Below are 18,997 nucleotides of genomic sequence, written 5' to 3' on the forward strand. Positions count from 1 at the left end.
ATGGCAGTACTGGAGACTGAACCCAGGACCTCACACATGCTAAGCATGTGTTCTACCACTGACCTCTATCCCCTACCTTTATTTCCTATTTTAAATGAAGTATAATTGGCTTACAATATTATATTAGTTTGAGGTTATAACATAGTGACCCAAAGATTTATGCATTACAAAATGATCACCGTGGTAAGCCTAATTACCATGTCACCATACAAAGTTATTGCAATACTACTGACTGTAGTCCCTATGCTGTGCTTTATATCCCCATGACATTTATTTTATAACTGGAAGTTTGTACCTCTTAATCTCCCTCACCTATTTCACTCACCCCCCAACTGTCTCCCCTCTGACCACCAGTTTGTTCTCTGTATCTATGAGTCTGATTCTGTTTTGATATGTTTGTTTGTTTTTGTTTGTCTTGTTTTTTAGATTCAACATATAAGTGACATCATATGGTATTTGTCTTTCTCTGTCTGACTTATTTCACTTAGCAAAACACCTTCTAGACCCATCTATGTTGTCACAAATGGCAGGATTTCATTCTTCTTTATGGCTGAGTAATATTCCATTGTGTGTGTGTGTGTGTGTGTGTGTGTGTGTGTGTGTGTGTGTGTGTGTGTCTGTCTTTCTGTCTATCTATCTATCTATCTATCTCACGTATTTATCCACTCATCTGTCAATGAACACTTGGTTGCTTTCCTATTTTGGGTATTACAAACAATGCTGCAGTTAACAATGAATGAACATAGGGGTACATTTATCTTTTTCAATGAGTGATTTTGTCTTCTTTGGAAAAATACCCAGAAATGGGATTGCTGGATTGTATGGTAACTCTTTTTAATTTTTTGTGGACCCCTCAAACTGTCTTCCATGGTGGCTACACCAATTTACATTCCCACCAACAGGGCATTAAGGGCCCCTTTCTCCACATCCTCACCAACACTTGTTACTTATTGTCTTCTGATGATAGTCATTCTGACAGGTGTGAGGTGACAGCTCACTGTCATTTTTGATTTGCATTTCCCTCATGATTAGTGAACTGATCATATTTTCATGTGCCTGTTGGCCTTTGTGCATTCTTTGGAAAGTGTCTACTCAGGTCCTCTGCTAATTATTTAATGTTTGTTTGTTTTTTTGATGTTGAGTTGTATGGGTTCTTTGTATGTTTTGGATATTAACCTCTTATCAGATATATCATTTGCAAATATCTTCTCCCATTCAGTAGGATGCCCTTTCATTTTGTAGATTGTTTCCTCACTATGCAGAAGCTTTTTAGTTTGATGTAGTATTTGTTTATTTTGTTTTTGTTTCCCTTGCTGAGGAGTTATATTCAAAAAAAAAAAGTTGCTAAGATCAAATTCAAAGCGTTTTATGGTTTTAAATCTAACATTTAAGTCTTTCATCCACTTTGAGTTTATTTTTGTATGTGGTGTGAGACAGTGGTCCAATTTGATGCTTTCCCATGTAGCTGTCCAATTTTCCTAACACCAACACTGTTTATTGAATAGACTCTCTTCTTCCCAATGTGTATTCTTGCCTTTTTTTTGTAGATGAATTGACCATATAAATATGGATTTCTGGACTTTCTATCCTGTTCCATTGATCTCTGTGTCTGTTTTTTTTGTGCCAGTACCATACTGTTTGATTACTGTAGTTTTGATAGTGATTTCACTGACTCTGTAGATTGCTTTGTGTAGTTTTGTCACTTTAACAATATTAATTCTTCCAATCCATGAGCAAGTACATCATTGCATTTGTTTCTGTCATCTGAATTTTCTTTCCTCAATGTCTTACTGACTTAGGACAGGTCTTTTACCTCCTTGGTTACTATTCTTAGGCATTTTATTCTTTTTGATGCTACTATAAATGGGGTCATTTTCTTAATTTCTCTTTATGATTTTCTTTTTCTTTTCTGATTGCTGTGGCTAGGAATTCCAATGCCATGTTGAATAAAAGTGGTCAGAGTGGGCAGCCTTGTCTTATTGCTGATCTTCGAGGAAATGCTTTCAGCTCTTCACTCTTGAGCATGATGTGAGCTGTGGGTTGGTCAAACATGGCCTTTATTATGTTGAGGTACACTCCTTCTTGTTTCATGAGGTAGGCTTGTATCACTACGAAATTCCTTCTTAGAACTGCTTTTGCTGCATCCCATAAATTAACATTTAAAAAAAATTGAAGTATAGTTGGTTTACAATGTTGTGTTAATTTCTGGTGGACAGCATAGTGATTCAGTTATATATTCCTTTTCATATTCTTTTTCATTATAGGCTATTACGAGATATTGAATATAGTTCCCTGTGCTATACAGTAGGACCTTGTTATTTCTCTCTTTTATATATAGTAGTGTGTATCTGCTAATCTCGAACTCCCAATTTATCACTTCCCTCTTCCCCTTTCCCTCTTGGTAACCATAAGTTTGTTCTCTATATCTGTGAGTCTGTTTCAGTTTTGTAAATAAGTTCATTTGTGTCCTTTTTTTTTTTTTAGATTCCACATATGAGTGATGTCATATGGTATTTTTCTTTCTCTTTCTGGCTTACTCCACTCAGTATGACAAACTTGAAGAGACTTTTAAGCAGCACTGAGCTGTGCAAAAGAGGGTAGTGGATGACATCTGGGCATGCAGAGCACTTTCAGCATCTCAGCACCCTCAGGTTGAGGCATGACTCATAGAATTTGAGTGTGATTGTTTGCTTTGGTGATTTTTTTCTGTCTGTTGAAAAGAGAACCTACTTAAATAATGTTTTTGTTCATTTAAAATATCAGTCTTATAAAAAATGTCTAGTCACCATAGTTGTTAGATATTTCCATCTTATAATTAAAAGAAATTTGTTGGCCACCAATAGAAACATAAAAATGAATTCTGGCTCTGGCTAAGGTTAAATTATGTTGAAATTTTATTTCATGCTTCTCTATTTCTGAATATTACTGAGTCAAGAGAAAGAGTAAACTCTTACTTCAGCTGGATTTTTCTTGGAGATTTTCCCAAGCAATTAATGCTTCTTCTCTTTGGTTTTCCTGATCTCACCTCCTGACAATCCCAAACTTTGATTTTTAAATTTTTATCCCTAGCTATCATTTGATGACATCAAGGGAAGCTCACATATTTAGGTAACTGAAACTTAGAAAAAAATTAAAATAATTATCTTCCTTTAAAATTATTCTATCCTAATGATGCAAATGTTTATGCCAATGATTGGACTCATATTGATATTTGCTGCTTAGGTATCAGACCAGGATTATTTATGTCAGAAGTTAAAGGCTAAGGGATGACTGTTTTAGGGTGAACAACAGCTTGGGTGGGTGGCTCTCAAGGTGCAGAACAATACATATGATTTAGGAGCCAACTTTGGTCCAACTAATGATTGCTGGAAAGAGAACCGATATTCTGGGAAGATGTGAGATTCCTGCAAAGCACTGATCTCATACAACCTTGGATGTTCCTGTAGACGAAAGGAACTATGCCTTCCAAGATGCAGTATTTCTTGAAGAACTCCATCCCTCTTTCCTGTGGGAAATGGGCATTAGTGATCACAATCACTCTAAAGCATCCTCACTTTTTATCCTAGATTTAGGTTTCAGGATGGTTCTCAGTGATCCTTTGAACACTTTTTTCTTCTTTTTAAAATTAATTAATTTTACTGGGTCCTCAGTGCAACATTGACCCATACCTCATTCCAAGGAAGGTGGTTTCGTCCACAATTTTTCATTCACCCTCCGGGGACACCAAGACTGGGTGTGAAGGATGAAGGATGATGTAAGATAACACTCTAACTAGTTAAATGCCAGGGTTGAAGGTGATGCTAAGGTTAGCCATATCTTGGGCAGACACCTAATAAAATGCCTCTAGTCTAAGTTTTAACAGAGGGGTGCTTGGCATTGAGTTTTCTAGGTGCATAACACAAAGAAGAGAGTGTTAGTATTGGGTCTGATCTCAGAATGGTCCACTCATCTCAATGGTGTCCTATTGTGCTATTTCCTTGTATGACTGTCTCACTTTCCTTCTCCCAGGGGTCCAGCTTTTCCCCTATGTACTCATGACATCCAAATCTAGACTCCTGGACTATAGATAAGTATTTCCCTACCTTCTGATGGTTCTCAAATGAATGAAATGTAATCTATAGAAAACCAGCCTGTCTTTCCTCAGAAACTGTCAAACGCCCTGTGTTCCCAGTCTTGGGTGATGGCATCCCTGTGTAACCACACGGCAAAGTCAGACACCATGGGCATCCTCACTTCCAGTCTCTCACCTCAAATACCACCCTTTGTTGGGTCGGCCTCAGAAATGCCCCTTGAATTCAGCCTTACCTCTCCATTCCCTCTGCTAATCATATAGCTCAGGGCAATGAAGCCTCCATTCCTGTTTCCATTATTTCCTCTCTACCCCAGCTATCCTCCAAAGTGGAGTCAGAATTATCTTTCTCAAAACCAATTTGATTGGGTCATTGTGCTACTTAAATGGAGATCCCTTTTGACTTTCATCACTCACAGCATAAAATCCAAGTGATTTGACTTTAGAAAACTGGGTTCTTCCCAATCTGGTGCCAACCTTCCTCTGAGCCTCTGTATGTCTACCTGATTCCCCCCTAAATTAATTTAGCCAGCGTGACCCAGACCTTTGTGACTCTAGACCTGGCTCAAATGTCCCCACCTCTAAACACCTTCCTCAACTTACAGTGGTGGATTAGTCACGTCTCTGTTGTAATCAACTATTCTTTTTACATGTTTCTATTATATCATCATATTTACAGATCACATAATCTCTAATTCTACTTACTTTTGATCCTCTTGCTCGCTTTTGGTTCTTTTCCTCTCCAGATAAGAAATATGGTCTTTTTAATTCAGAAAATTATTTGGAATTTTACTTTCGGTTAAAGACAGGAGAAGATAGTTAGAATAATCCAGTGATATCAGGGAGGAGGCCGGGGGTAGAGCTGAGAACACAACAGATACTAAAAAATGCTTGTTTAATGCATGGTTTAAAAAAATTGTGTCCAAAGTGGAATATAAGTGATGTATTGCATGAGGTCTAAGGGGTGAGTGATAACTACATCTTAGATTTATTAGGCTCGGTTGGTCTAAAACGTTATCACAGGAAGCTGTTTGGATGAATTAGTCCCAATTTCTTTTGCCTCTAGAGATCGTGAATGAAGGAGACAGTCATTGCTAAACGACTTTTTAATTAAAATATGTTAGTGTTGAATAACTGACTGGGTCGTTGCATCAATTTTCTCTTGTTATATGATCCTATTCATTTTTAATGCTGTCTACAGACTCATGTTATACTATTATTCTTTAATGTTAATGATCAGTCTGCTTTGATATGAGGTAAGAGTATTTGCTTTAATAATATAAATATTTGATTACCCCAGATTCAGAAGGGTAATTGAAGCTCAGCAGAAAATGAGGGTAAGTGGGAAAAAAAGAGGCAAAAGCTAGCAAATAACAATTCTGTTTTAGATTTTCAAACTTGCACCCAACACCACTTAATTCTACTTGCCCTTGTAGATCTTCCAAAGGATGAAAAATTGTTTTTGGAGTTTTATACCGCTAAGATTAAAAGACTAATTGGAGACAGTATTTGAATGTCTCCATGGAGGCACTGAATTTATATACTAATTATTTAGAACAGTCCTATTCAGAGAGGAGGGTAAAGTCTGGTCTGGTCATTTGTTTCACAGTTGAGAGTTTTATTTTCATCTCTTTCCTCCCCGGCCTCGGGCACCTCTCTTGTTCCTGACATTGGGGTAGAAGTGATGAACAGAACAACATGGGCCACTCTTAAGGTGTTTGCATTCTGGGGCCAGAAGTCGATAATGAAAAAGCCCCAGATAAGCAAAGAAATATCAAACAGTGATAACGCTATAGAGTCAACAAAACAGAATTACATGTGAAGTACGGAACTGGCTTCTTTGGATTGGATGGTGGTTCGTTTAGTTTATTCACATTCTTTTGAGTATCTTCTACATGCTAAGCACTGTGGTACCAACTAGGAAATACAGAGACTACTCACATTAGTCCTGATTCTTAGGTAGTTTTCAGTCCAGAAATAAAATATGTTTGGAAGTCAACAATCATACAGGGGCTTGATAAACACTGTTATCAACCATCTGCTGCTACAGACCATCCCTGCTGAACTGTGCTGGATGCCAGAGCACAGAGGAAGGGGATGTTACACTTCCTTGAAGTCAGGGAAGACTTCCAGGAAGAGGGAGCATGAGCTGAGATTTAAAAAATAAGTAAGAATTACCATGGTGGTAAAGAGAAGTGGTGGCAGAGCTGGGCTTTTCAAGCAGAAGAAATAGCATTTATGAAAACACAGAGGCAGTGTTACTGGAAACGTGAATGGTTTAGTATTGCTGGAGGGTCAAGTGTGACCGTGAGTGAGTGCACATAGGTGTGTTCCCATGCACTGCTGCCTGTGTTGGCACTTTTCAGGGTAACTGGTGCAGAAATAAACCAAGAGATTTAGGAAAGACCAGAGAGATGGGAGCAGCCTGAGTGTGGAGAGGTAAAGAATTGCATCTTCTAATTCTAAAAATTATTTAGAATTTTACTTTATGTTAAAAACAAAAAAAGAGAGAATAATTTTCAAATGTTACAAATTTTACATACTGAGAAGATGTCAAAATATGTAGAGTTCAGGTGAAAAATGAAGTTTACAGTGACTAAATCAAATTATACATTTTAAACAAAATATTCTTAATTTGCTCTATTGTAGCAGTCTTAAAATTTCTTTCTACCTGCGGCAACATTCTTTCTCGTTTTTAAAATTTTTATTGATGTGTACTTGATTCACAATGTTAGCTTCAGGTGTACAGCAAAGTGATTCAGTTATACATATACATACATAAACATATTTTCTTTTCAGATTCTTTTCCATTATATTATTTTTCTTTTTAAAAATATTTTATTTATTCATTTATTTATTGTTTGCTTTTTGTTTGTTTGTTTAGGGGAAGGTAATTAGGTTTGTTTATTTATTTATTTTACTGGAGGTACGAGGTTTGAACCCAGAACCTCATGCACGCTAAGCACACACTCTACCACTGAGCTATGCCCTCCCCTTCTTTAAAAAATATTTTACTTATTTATTTTTGTTTAGGCATTATTTTTCTACTTAAACTGCATAAAAATTTCCTTTATTAACATTTTGGCTAATTAAAAAATTTGGATCTCTGATGAATAGATTTGTGAAGTTCAGATTTCTTTAACATAGCTTGGTAACGGGGAGAGCAGAAAAATTTGGATGAAGAATACTCTAAACCATCACCTGATACAGTGTTTATACCTTTGATTTATTTGACCTAAGAATGACACCTCCCAAGCCATCCTCATGATCCAAGGATGCAATAATGCCTTTCACTTGAAATGACTGTATTGCCAAGCAGATGCAGTGTATGCTTCTGAATGGGCAGAATGCACCCACTTACACTGGCTTTCCTGCCACAGTGCAGCAAATGGACTGATGAAAAAGACAGCTTTTAGGCAAGATTGCTCAGAGTTTATGATAAAAATAGAGTTAAGGCAAACCACTCTAAACCTGTGAAATGTTATAAACAGAGATGTACCCAAAACAACAATCTGAATAAGACACTAGTACAGGTAAAAACAGATGTCAAGTTCTAACGGGGAAATACTGCTGTAATCCTGGTCGCCAAGACATCAGCGTGGAGAGAGCTTGATGGGAGGGGCATCGGGAAGGGTGCAGGCTGCTGGGTTGTGGAGACAAGGGTCCCACATCACACGACCCAGGTAGAGAGTAACCCGCTGGCTCTGCCCAAAGTGTGGTGATGCTAAAGGTGGGTCGCTCTCATTTATCACCTTGCGTCTGGTCCTTTGCACAGGTTGGGGGAGAACTGCCTTATAAGCACTCCCAAGGCAGAGCGAGAGTCAAAATAAAGGAGGCGCGTGGAGTCCTTCACTCCCCAGGTTGGCCGCAATCAGCTAGGCTGGCTTGTTTTCCACTCAGCAGCTGCTATTTGGGAAAAACCATCTCTGACTTCTGTGTTACACGGACATTGTTACCCAGTTTACAACCGCATACGCGCTCATTGGCATTACGGGCACGTTGACGAAAGACAACAGACTGCAGGCACACAATACTCAAAATTCTCCACCTGATTTAACTGGAAACATAACTTTAAGGAAGCACCACAGATGTGAACGGGGACCAGGTGAGTATCTCAGCATACAGCTGGTGTGTAATGTGTGCAGGTGCTTAGCAAATACTGATGGCTCATGGAATACCTGGTAGGTACTTAGTGAATATCTGATGAGTCAATTAAATGAATCAATGAATTGATGAGCAGGTTGGGTTGAAAAACATACCCTTCAGTCTGCAAAGGAGACTCAAGGAAGCACTCAGGGCTCTGAGTGACCCCCTGATGTTCCCCATTTCTGTCCCCTAGCCTAGAGTCTTCCACAGCTCTCTCCTGGGCTCTACAGACAGACAGGCTCCCCAGACTGGTTACAGGGCCCACCTGCCTAAGTCAGTTGAGTGCCCATCCTCACCTGGCCACAGTGACCCTGAGCATGCCATTCTCCTCTGCTATGGACCACAGGTCCAAGCCAGAAAGTGACCCAGGGAGGAGCATGCTGGAAAGAAGCAGGTGGGTTGGCAGAACCCCCTCCCCACCTCAAGATTCACAGGTGTGTAAGCAACTCACACGTTCTCCACTTTTTATCATCCTGAAGTCAAAAAAGCCAAAGAGGCGGGATGCTCTCCGCCCCCCTCCCTGCCACTCGGCCTAACGCCTTCTGGTTATGTTGGGACTGCTTCCATTTGGAAGGTTGCATTTGATGTTGCTTTGTACTTCATTCTACCTGATTTTAAAAAATAAAGCTCAGCAGAGTCAGGGGTGGGGAGTTGGGGACAGAGTGAGTCCTCCCTCCCGCCCCCACTCCCAGGGGTGGTGCTCCCCCATCACGTCCTTTCCTGGCCCCACCTACGGGTGGGCTGGGTCTGGGGTTTCACCTCTCTGTTCTGCTTCCGCAAGGAGGGCTTTCCAGGTCTTCTTGTGATGCTGGGACCTCACACCAGATCACCCTCGATCAGTCCTCAGCGAGCCAAGGCTGGAGAGCCGGCTGCACTTCAAGTCTCTCCCCTGTTCTCTGTTTCCAGTGATGCTCTGTGGACTCATTAACGATTATGGCCCCGGAGGAAGCCAGGTCTGCAGCTTTCTCACGGCATCCAGCCAGGGATGCTGTTTGTCAAGCTGCCATTGGCAGCTTGGAAAGTTTTTCTCTCATCAACTTTGCGGAAGCATGATATGTCTTTTCACCTTAGTTGTGACCCCTGATGTTTGTCTGCACTGGAATGGGAGACCCACCCTCATTCTAATCCAATATTCAGTATCTGAGCATGATACATGTCTGCATGGGACAGGGGGACCACCCCATTGCTTCCAGCTTTTGACTTTGGCTTTACATATCAACCCCAAATTCTATATATGGGCATGACTAGTAGTCAACTAGATTGAAAATAATTCTTAGTAATTTTACCTGTGATCTTCATGAGGAATAAATGACTTGAGATAAGATTTATTCTCTCATGTCCATATGTCTTAAAGTGGGATTTTTTGTTTTCATATTCTTTTTTCACTATAGACCTTTACAAGATACTGGGTATAGATCCCTGAGCTCTACAGTAGGACCATGTTGTTTATCTATTTTGTATATAGTAGTTAGTACCTGCAAATCTTGAATGCCCAATTTATCCCTTCCCACCCCCTTTCAAGAGGGAGTTGTAAAAAATGGCAAATTAATCCATTTTTCTTTCATCCCCTAATTGCATCACTTATTCTCTATAAACCCACAATTTCAAGGCTTTTCACTTCTCTGGCCTCTCTCTTGCTGGGGCTCCATCACATTTTACAGAAATGACTTTCACTGCTTCCTAAACAGCTTTGAGCCTGCGACTTCCCCATCCCAGTCCGTTCGAGAGTCCATGCTGCATCGTGGTTTCATTTTGGTGCTGTATCCATGCTACTGGGGACATTTCAATATTAAGCCCTTGGCCATCCTCTCATCAAGTACGTACTAATAACTGGCTATCAGGTACCACCATCTTAGGTACTGTTGCTGAATCTGCCTTGGGTCCTGTTCTCCAGACATTTGCAGTCCGACTGGGGCCTCATTTTCCTCCTCTTCCTCCACTGGCTTAACCCTCTTCAGCTCTCCTGGGCTTCCTGCCCTTCCCAGCCAGCCTCGGAAGGAATGGTCTTGCCCGAGGGCTTTTGTCCCGGAAGCTCTGTCCATCCAGAACGTTCTTTCCTCCAGCCTCCTCATTGCTTCCTGCCTCACTTACTGACGTCTCTGCCACCATGCTGCCTCTTCCAGTGGCCTTCTATAAACAGACTGTCTAAACACGCCTGCCTTGCCGACTCCTTTTTCCTGACTTCCTTTTTCTTGTAAGACTTCATATATGGACTTGCTCATTTGTTTACTCAATGCCTCTCCCACAAAAACCCAAGTTCCATGAGGACAGAGGTTGGCCTATTTTGCTCATTTCTATATCCTCAGCTCCCCAAAGAATGCCTCCCCTACATGGGTGCCACATAAACACTGCTGAGTAAATGGATAAAGGAGGACATACATTGTCAAGTAGGGAAGTCAGGGGGAGGTGCCCGTTTATTCCAGGCAGGAGGAGGTGTCTGACCTGGTTTCAAACAGTGGAAATTACTTAAACCTGGAAAGGTAGAGAGGGAAGGGTGTTTACCTTTCTATCACCAGCCCTCTTGGACTCCGTTACTTTCCTGAGACCTTCTAATGCTCATCACACCACCTTGTTCCTCTCCCTCTCTTAGCTGAATATGCTTTGGTAGACTCAAAAGGACACAGCAGGTCAGCGTCAGTGTGGATCTGGCTGCGTGTGGCTCATGGATGTCCTAAGGATGCCTCATCAAGTCTTGACACAGAATCGTGCAGAGCAGTTCTGGGATACAGCCTGGACCACTCAGTTCCACATCAATGCTCACATCACAAATGCAGAATGTTCCTTCCCTCCTTCATGGTCGACAGAGGTGTGGTCTTGTTCAGACATAATTCCATTATCTTTTTTTTTCTTTAAATTATTTTTAAGAGCTTTATTGATGTATAACTGACATGCAATAAACTGAACAATTAAAAAAAACTGACTTATGTATACACCTCTGAAACTATCACTACCATCAAGTTCATAAAAATATCCATCACACCCTAAAGTTGCACATACTCTTTTTGAATTCCTCTCTCCTTTCTATTGCCTCTCCTCATCCCCAGGCAACTACTGAGCTGCATTCCTTCACTATAGATTTGTGACAAAATAACAAACTCTTTTCCAAAGAAGCTGTAACATTTCCATTCCCACAGCCGTGTATGAACGTTCTAGTTAACACACACCATCAGCAACACTTGGTATGGTCGGTCTTGTGTATTTTAGCTGTTCTCATAGGTACATAGGGATGTCTCATTGTGATTTTAATTTGCATTTCCCTAATGACTGATGATGTTCGGCAGCTTGTTATGTCCTTACTTGCCATCTGTAGATCTTCTTTGATGAGATGTCTGTTCAAATCTTTCAAATTAAAAAAATTGTTTTTTCTTTATTTTTTTGATTTTTTTTGTATTCTTTTTTACTGAAGTCTAGTCAGTTTACAATGTTGCGTCAGTTGCTGGTGCACGGCATAATGTTTCATTATCTTTGACTTGAACAAATCTTTCCTCTGATATCTGACATAATTTTCACAGAGCAACTCACACACTATATTATTATCCCGCAGTTAAGATGCAGTGTAGGTGTTAAACTTCTCCTGCTTTTTCTTTTCAGTCATCAGCAGATTGATGAGGGTCCTTAGTTTCCATGAATCATTTTAAAATTTATTTGCATTTGCCTTGATGAAAGACAAGCAAGGGAAAATAATTGCAGTTTTCAATGTTCGTGGGGATATTCTGAGCACTTTCTGCAGTAAATTACAGGGATGTGAGAAACACAAAGGAGCATCACCCATTCCTCATTTCTGGTTGCTGAACATCTCCCACTCTGTCATTTCGTCACATGCAGAAGACTTCATATCCTCACATGGATTCTCATCCTTACGTCCTGTTATCCTCTCTTACAGTGTTTATGCCAGGGCTTTATATGTAAAGATTTAATGTAATCACCTATGTCAAATTCATATAATTTTATGCACCAACCTTTCTACGTTGCAAGGACTGGTAAAACATGTTCATGGCTCTGCCACTACCGCTGGGTGGGACATCTCTAATTCTTCAATACCGTGTTATATCATTGGATGGCTTACAACAATGTTAAAAAAAAAAACAAAACCATCACGTACCCACATTAGAAAAAGAAAACAAACATGTAACACAGATTAATTATGGAGTTATTAGCTTCTCAAAGGCACTCTTCACTTTACAAAAGGATTCACTACAGATTTTCTTTAAACAGTAAGCTCTACTAGTGCATTTAAGATATAATGAGATCTGCCTAAATTGGATGTGTACACATTTTGGGAACTGATTCATTCATTGTGCACAGGAACAGCAAACCCATGTTTGCTTTGCTACCCAAAGCAAAACTGGCAAGTATGCATATGCTTTCTCTAGGAGGTGCCAAGCAGCCAGATGTTTGGGAAAGCCTGGATATCTAACCATGTGTCTGAGTTCTCGTCCACAGGCTTAGCACAATCCATTTATGGTCCAGAGTCCTTGTAACACGTGGGGGGGTGGAGGAGCAAATACAGTGAGACATTCTCTATTTTGCAAAAACTGATAACAGCATTCCGTTTACTGCTTGTGGATGGGTAATTTCAGAAATGACTACTTTCAGTGAAAACTTTGCAAATGATGTACATCATTTTCATTAGGAGGGGAGGTCATCAGGTAAAGATCTGTCACCTGAAATGTGTACAAATCATCAATGTGTTGGGTAACCTACATTTAAAGGCCTAAAATGCATACTTTAAAATTAACCTGGAAAGCAAGAAGCTATCCAATAGGGAAAAAATGCTAACATAATATTGCACCTCAGGGGGTGGATATAGCTCAGTGGTAGAGTGCATGCCTTGCATGCACAAGGTCCTGGGTTCAATTCCCAGTACCTCCATTAAAATAATAATTAAATAAATAAACCTAAAAATTACCCTCCCCACATTAAAAAAAAAGAAATACAAAGAAAGAAAGAAAGAAAAAGAAGACTGAGGGATAAAAGAAGATATACAGGTGGCCAAAAGGTACATGGAAAAAGGCGTTCAAAATCCCTAATCATCAGGGAAATGTAAATCAAAACCACACTGAGGTATCACCTTACATGAATGGTTATATCAAAAAAACAAGAAATAATAAATGCTGGCGATGGTGTGGAGTACCGGGACCCCTCCTACACTGTTGGTGGGAATGCAAACTGGTGCAGCCACTGTGGTAAACAGCACAGAGATTCCTCAAAAAATTAAAAATAGCATTACCATCTGATCCAACAACCTCACTTCTGGGTACACATACACACAATGGAATAATATTCAGCCCTAAGAAGAAGGAAATCCTGCCATTTGTGACAACATGGATGGACCTCGAGGGCATCATGCTCAGTGAGACAATTCAGGCAGAGAAAGACAAGCACTGTATGATCTCATCTATATGTGGCATCTAAAAACAGAAACACCCGAACCCATAGAAACAGAGTAGATGGGTGGTTGTGCGGATGGAGGGGTGGGGGAAATGGTGAAGGTGATCAAGGCACAAGCCTCCAGTTATAAGACAAATCAGTTCTGAGGACCTAACGTACAGCATGGTGACTACAGTTCATGGTACTGTATTACATACTTGAAATGTGCTAGCAGAGTAGGTCTTAACAGTTCTCACATTGCACACACAAAACGGTAACTATGTGAGGCGAAGAAGTGTTAAGTAACTTTACTGGGGTAATTGTTTTGCAATATATATGTACATAAAGTCATCACATTATACACTTTAACTTACACAATATTATGTCAACTATATCTCAATAAAGTTGGCAAAAAAAAAAAGACAGAAGGATATGTAACAACATCTACATTTTTACCTACTCAAGTGCACTCTACTAAACTCTGGTCACTTGTTCACAGCTCAGGAAGTTTTAAGAATCAAGATATTAATTAGCCTTGGGCTTTTTAATAACATGAGTTTCTTTGGATTATTTAGAAACTCATTAGCAATAACTGAATTTATATTTCAGAAATTTGAAGGATGTAAACCTACCATTTTGAATTCTTGACCTGGTTATAAAGGAAACTTTTTTGGTGGGAGTCCTAATGCTTCATTTATTCATAACATGTATCATTGGTCATGCAGTAAATCCAGATTTCCATGTGCCCAAGTCTAAAAATCAGATTTTTATTTTTGATCTGAAATTGCTAGTGGTCCATGCACCCAAAAGCCAGCTGTGCTTAGGCCTTGGGCTCAGATCATTTGTTGTTACCAGAAGATGCATGAGGCTAAAAGCCCACTTGCTTCCCAAACGGAAACCTTGTAAATAGAACAAGTCCCCAGTGGGCTCTTTGGTCTCTCCACTCTCTATCTTGGGTTTTGCAAAATAGTAACCTTGAAATTAGCAAAGTACCACTGAGCACAGTTGGTATGGAAACAACTTAGGACAGATTTATCCCAGGTTCAAAAGTGATTTTTCCCTGACACAGGATGGAGACTTGATGAAGTTGTGGTAGTTTCAGGCACAAAGCTCCACTCAGGTTTACGAGCTGACACTTTTCACTTTCCAACTTCAAGGTCAGAGTCCCTTTCTTACCCTAAGTGCTTGCTGCTGTACACAACCTATTTCTGTTTATCAGTGCACACAGCCATCCCATGCCCTTCCCTTCTCTCTTTTCCTCCCTAGTCCACCAGGCTTTATGGAAAAAGTGAGTTGTTCCAATTTATAGTTCATTCAGACAGTTCTGAGACTGTCAAGTTTGATATTTTTGGACTAAGTGAGTGGGTCAGAATGGATGTAAGTGAAGCAAACTTTCAATCAGATGTGATTTGAGTATATAGCACTATAGTTTAGTGGTAATAGAAAGTATAAGAGTTTAAAAGGCCCATAATAATTCAGACTAAAATATCTTGGGGTCTTTTTCCATTTTAAAATGAATTGAGCAATTCTGTGTGGCTGAGGATTGACAGCATATTGGAAATAGAGCAAACAGCAGAATTTCTCACCAGGTAACTGCATTAGCAGCAAGACTCAGAATGCAGTCTTCTGGCTGAAAAGAGCAAGAAGCCTTCTGCTTCTTTATGAGGTGCTTTATGCTCACAGCTCTTGGCCAATTATACTTAGCTACTGCCAAATTGTGCTTATTGGAAAACACTCTGTGTCCTGTAACTTTTAGCAATATAATGAGACTTCATGGATGCTGATTCCTCTTGTAATTTGCTTATCACCACAGAGAAACATAATTTAAACTGCTCCCAAGTACCGCCTCCTATTTAAGATGCAACTGGAACACAGGATATTGCTATGTAATAGCAATCTGGAATACTTCTCTATATTCCTAGGGTTGATTAAAGGTTAAAATTGTGGGCAAACGTTTCCATGATCTTTGAAATTTCTAGACTTTACAGAAACTCTTTTTTTCCCCCAGAGAGAACTTTTCGTGGGATAAAATGCATTGAATACATCTTATACACAGTTCTTATATTATGTAAACTTTATGTACATTTTTTGTTCATATGTTTCACTTACCAGAATCAAGAGGCAACTTGAGGCCAATTTTGTGTGCTCAGGGATGGTGGAAAACACTGACAAAATCAAGCAACCAAAGACAAGGAGAAAACTGTAAAACAACAACAAAGAAAAATCGGATGAGAGCCTTGCCTTATCACGACAGATTCAATGCTTTGTTTCTAATGAATAAATCACCAGACCCATATGAATCGGCACTGATCAAATCATAAGAGCCCTAAAAGGGTCTAACCTTTCTGAATATCAAAACACAGTATGATGCCCAGGGCAAATGGGGCTCCTCTGAAACTTTACTGATGATGATGAGGGTGTGTGTGTGTGTGTGTCTGTGTGCGTGCGCATGTGCGTGTGTATGTTGCCTGCTCTGCTTAAATGTCTACATCTAAGAATCTGTGAACTTCCCATAAATGTCTTTCCAAGGAGGGTCCTGAGAGGGCCCAGCAGTGTGTTCCACGCTCCTTTCAAACGAGCAGGTTCACCCTTACGTTTGGCAGCCCTGCTGAACTGTTAGCTGTTCTAAGTGGCTGCTGAGCCATGGGCTCAGTTTCAGAGTCTAAGATTGCTTGTGGATTCTCATTTGTCATTTCTTTGTAATAATAAGAACAGAAAAGGAAGGGAATGATTCCCTCTGACACCCACGTGCCATTTTCGATCAAACCACTAGAGAAACTCTCCCCCCCAACCCCGTTCACCGCCCCCAGCTCTATTTGTGCTGCAGCTATGGAAGCGGAAGTCAGAAGCAATGTTTTCTACTGACCAACCTACAGACATTTGTGTTCCTAGAAATGGACCTTCCGGGGTCCAGAGAGGGAGATGAGTTACCAAAGTAAATGTTTAATAAAAAGGGCAAGCTGTTTTAAAGTTGAAGTTACTTATCCTGAAATGCAGAAAATAAAAGAAACCAACCAGTATCTGAGCTACTTGCTCTAAGTTGTATTTTTCACTTTTACTTGTTTCTGGGAAGCTCACACAATCATCTCCTTTAAAACATCGGTGTCTGTGTTCTTCGGGATGGCACTGGGGTTGGTCTCTGCCTCCTAACTCGCCCTGACAAATCGATGCGTCCTTCTACCACACTTGCCTGGGCGCTCTCAAGGGCCGATAGCCGAGGATTGGTAACTCATGGCCTGTGAAACAACTCTGGCCCCTAATGCTTGTTTTTGTAAATAAAGTTTTATTGGCACACAGCTACACCCATTCATTTGTGTATTCTCTGTGTCTGTGCTTTCACGCCAGGACTGCAGAGCTGAGCATCTGTGACAGTAGACAGCATGCAACAGTGAAATATTTACTCTCTGGCTCTTTAGAGGAAAGTTTGCCGACTCCTGATTGATACCATGCATTTCTTATTTTTTTATATCTATTCCAGTACAGACCCCAAGTGGAAGCTCATAATTGCTCCAGTTCTGTATGCTGATGACACTTACTAATATTCACAGAGGGCTTCCTACGAGCAAGACACTGCTAAGTAAAGCCCCCTCCACATTATCCTCTTACGTTTATAGAGTAGAAATACTATTCTCACTTTGCAGATACAGAAACTGAGCATTAAGAACATTTTGTGACTCATCCCAGGCTGCTCAGCGGAAAGATGGTTCAAGCACTGTCTGTCCTGGAGTTGTCGCAGCGTGGCTGAGGGAGTGTACCTGAGGATGGCAATGGTGTTCTTGGCTCGGCAAGACTTTTGGGGATACCTCTCTCCCTCCTTAAACTGAGAGGGGAGTAGTTATCATTCTGAACAGTAAAAATCTTCAAGAGAAAGGACATTACTAGGGGAAAAAACCTAGTACATAAGTTAATAACTACTCGTCATACCTTTGACTCATGTACCCAATGATTCAAGATGGTTTGGATTATATTTTAAACTGGCTCGAATGCACTGGGAATTGTAAACTAGAAATTAAATTCCAGTGCACCTACAGACCTCAGAACTACTAATGAGAGAGTAATTCAAGGATCACCATGGTCGCTGGGAAGATGATGTGGCATCAAATACAGACTGAGATACATGTTTTCATCCCCTGGTGAGTGGCTGTTACCTGTATAAGCCCCCCGAGTCCAGGATTAGCAGAAAACATTAGGAAAATGAGCAGGGGCTGATTTCATCTCTTAGACACCTTCTCCCTCCAAGGGCATCTCGAAGGCAGCTTCGTGATCTCTACGTGTGTGTTTAAAGCAGATCTACATCATGAGTCCTTTTGCTAGTTTCCCCCTTCATTAATAGTTAGGTGTTGCTTAATCTTTTGTCCTTCACGTCACTACTTTGCCCATTTTCTTTATTAAGCTGATCTTACCTTCCTTTCTAACAAGAGTGTTTTCTGTGCTAAAACTCTGCTATTTCTAACAGAAGCCCATTTGAAGACTGCAAACTCAGGACCTCCACTGCTCTGGCTGCCTGAGGGGCTGTGGATGAACAAATACATTCACAAATCCATGAATTCCCTCAGCCATTCATCCACTTATCCAATCAGCAAGTATTAAGTATATAATACTAGACTGAACTATTTACAATAGCCAACACATAAAAACAACCTAAACGTCCATCAACAGATGACTGGATAAAGATGTGGTGGTATATTTATACAATGGAATACTACTCAACCATAAAAAAGAATAAAATAGTGCCATTTGCAGCAACATTGATGTCACTGGAGAATGCCATTCTAAGTGAAGTAAGCCAGAAAGAGAAAGAAAAATACCATATGAGATCACTCATATGTGGAATCTAAAAAAAATTACACAAATGAACTTATTTACAAAACAGAAACAGACTCACAAACATAGAGTACAGACTTATGGTTACCAGGGAGGAAGGGGATGGGGAAGGATAAACTGGGAGTTCAAGATTTGCAGATACTAACTACTGTAAATAAAATAGATAAACAAGTTTATACTGTATAGCACAGGGACCTATATTCAATAACTTGCAATGGTCTATAATGAAAAAGAATATGAAAAGGATTATATATATTATATATATATATACACGAATAACTGATTCACTATGCTGTACACCAGAAATTAACACATTATAAACTGATGATACTTCAATTAAATATATATATATATATATTTAAAAATTACAACAAAGAATTAAAGTGACTTGTTATTTAAACTCCCCACTTATAAAGCAAGATATTTGAAAATGTAAAACTTGGAAGAGTGCCCACAAGGTCCGGAATCCTCAAGGCATTTCATGGCGGGTCTCAGCAAAGCCACATGGACCACGATGTAATAGTTGGGTTTCAGCCCGTGTGACGATGTTCTTGGGATGGACCAGCCACAGTGTCTTCTTGACCCACT

The 18,997-nt window shown here is 40.0% G+C and overlaps 1 protein-coding gene and 1 non-coding gene across 5 annotated transcripts in view; one reads left to right on the plus strand and one right to left on the minus strand.

Moving 5' to 3' along the window:
• KCNQ5 (potassium voltage-gated channel subfamily Q member 5) overlaps window positions 1–18,997 on the minus strand; it is a 456,708-nt gene that overhangs the window by 145,805 nt on the left and 291,906 nt on the right. For all 4 annotated transcript variants that reach the window (XM_072965455.1, XM_072965458.1, XM_072965459.1 and 1 more), the window contains one exon: window positions 15,695–15,785. In XM_072965455.1, the coding sequence (XP_072821556.1) occupies window positions 15,695–15,785 (91 nt within the window). The remainder of the gene's footprint in view (window positions 1–15,694; window positions 15,786–18,997) is intronic.
• Window positions 13,015–13,087, plus strand: TRNAA-UGC (transfer RNA alanine (anticodon UGC)). Its single transcript has one exon. It is a non-coding gene; the product is annotated as a tRNA-Ala (tRNA).

Source organism: Vicugna pacos, chromosome 8 (assembly GCF_048564905.1).
Source record: "Vicugna pacos chromosome 8, VicPac4, whole genome shotgun sequence".
NCBI lineage: Eukaryota > Metazoa > Chordata > Mammalia > Artiodactyla > Camelidae > Vicugna > Vicugna pacos.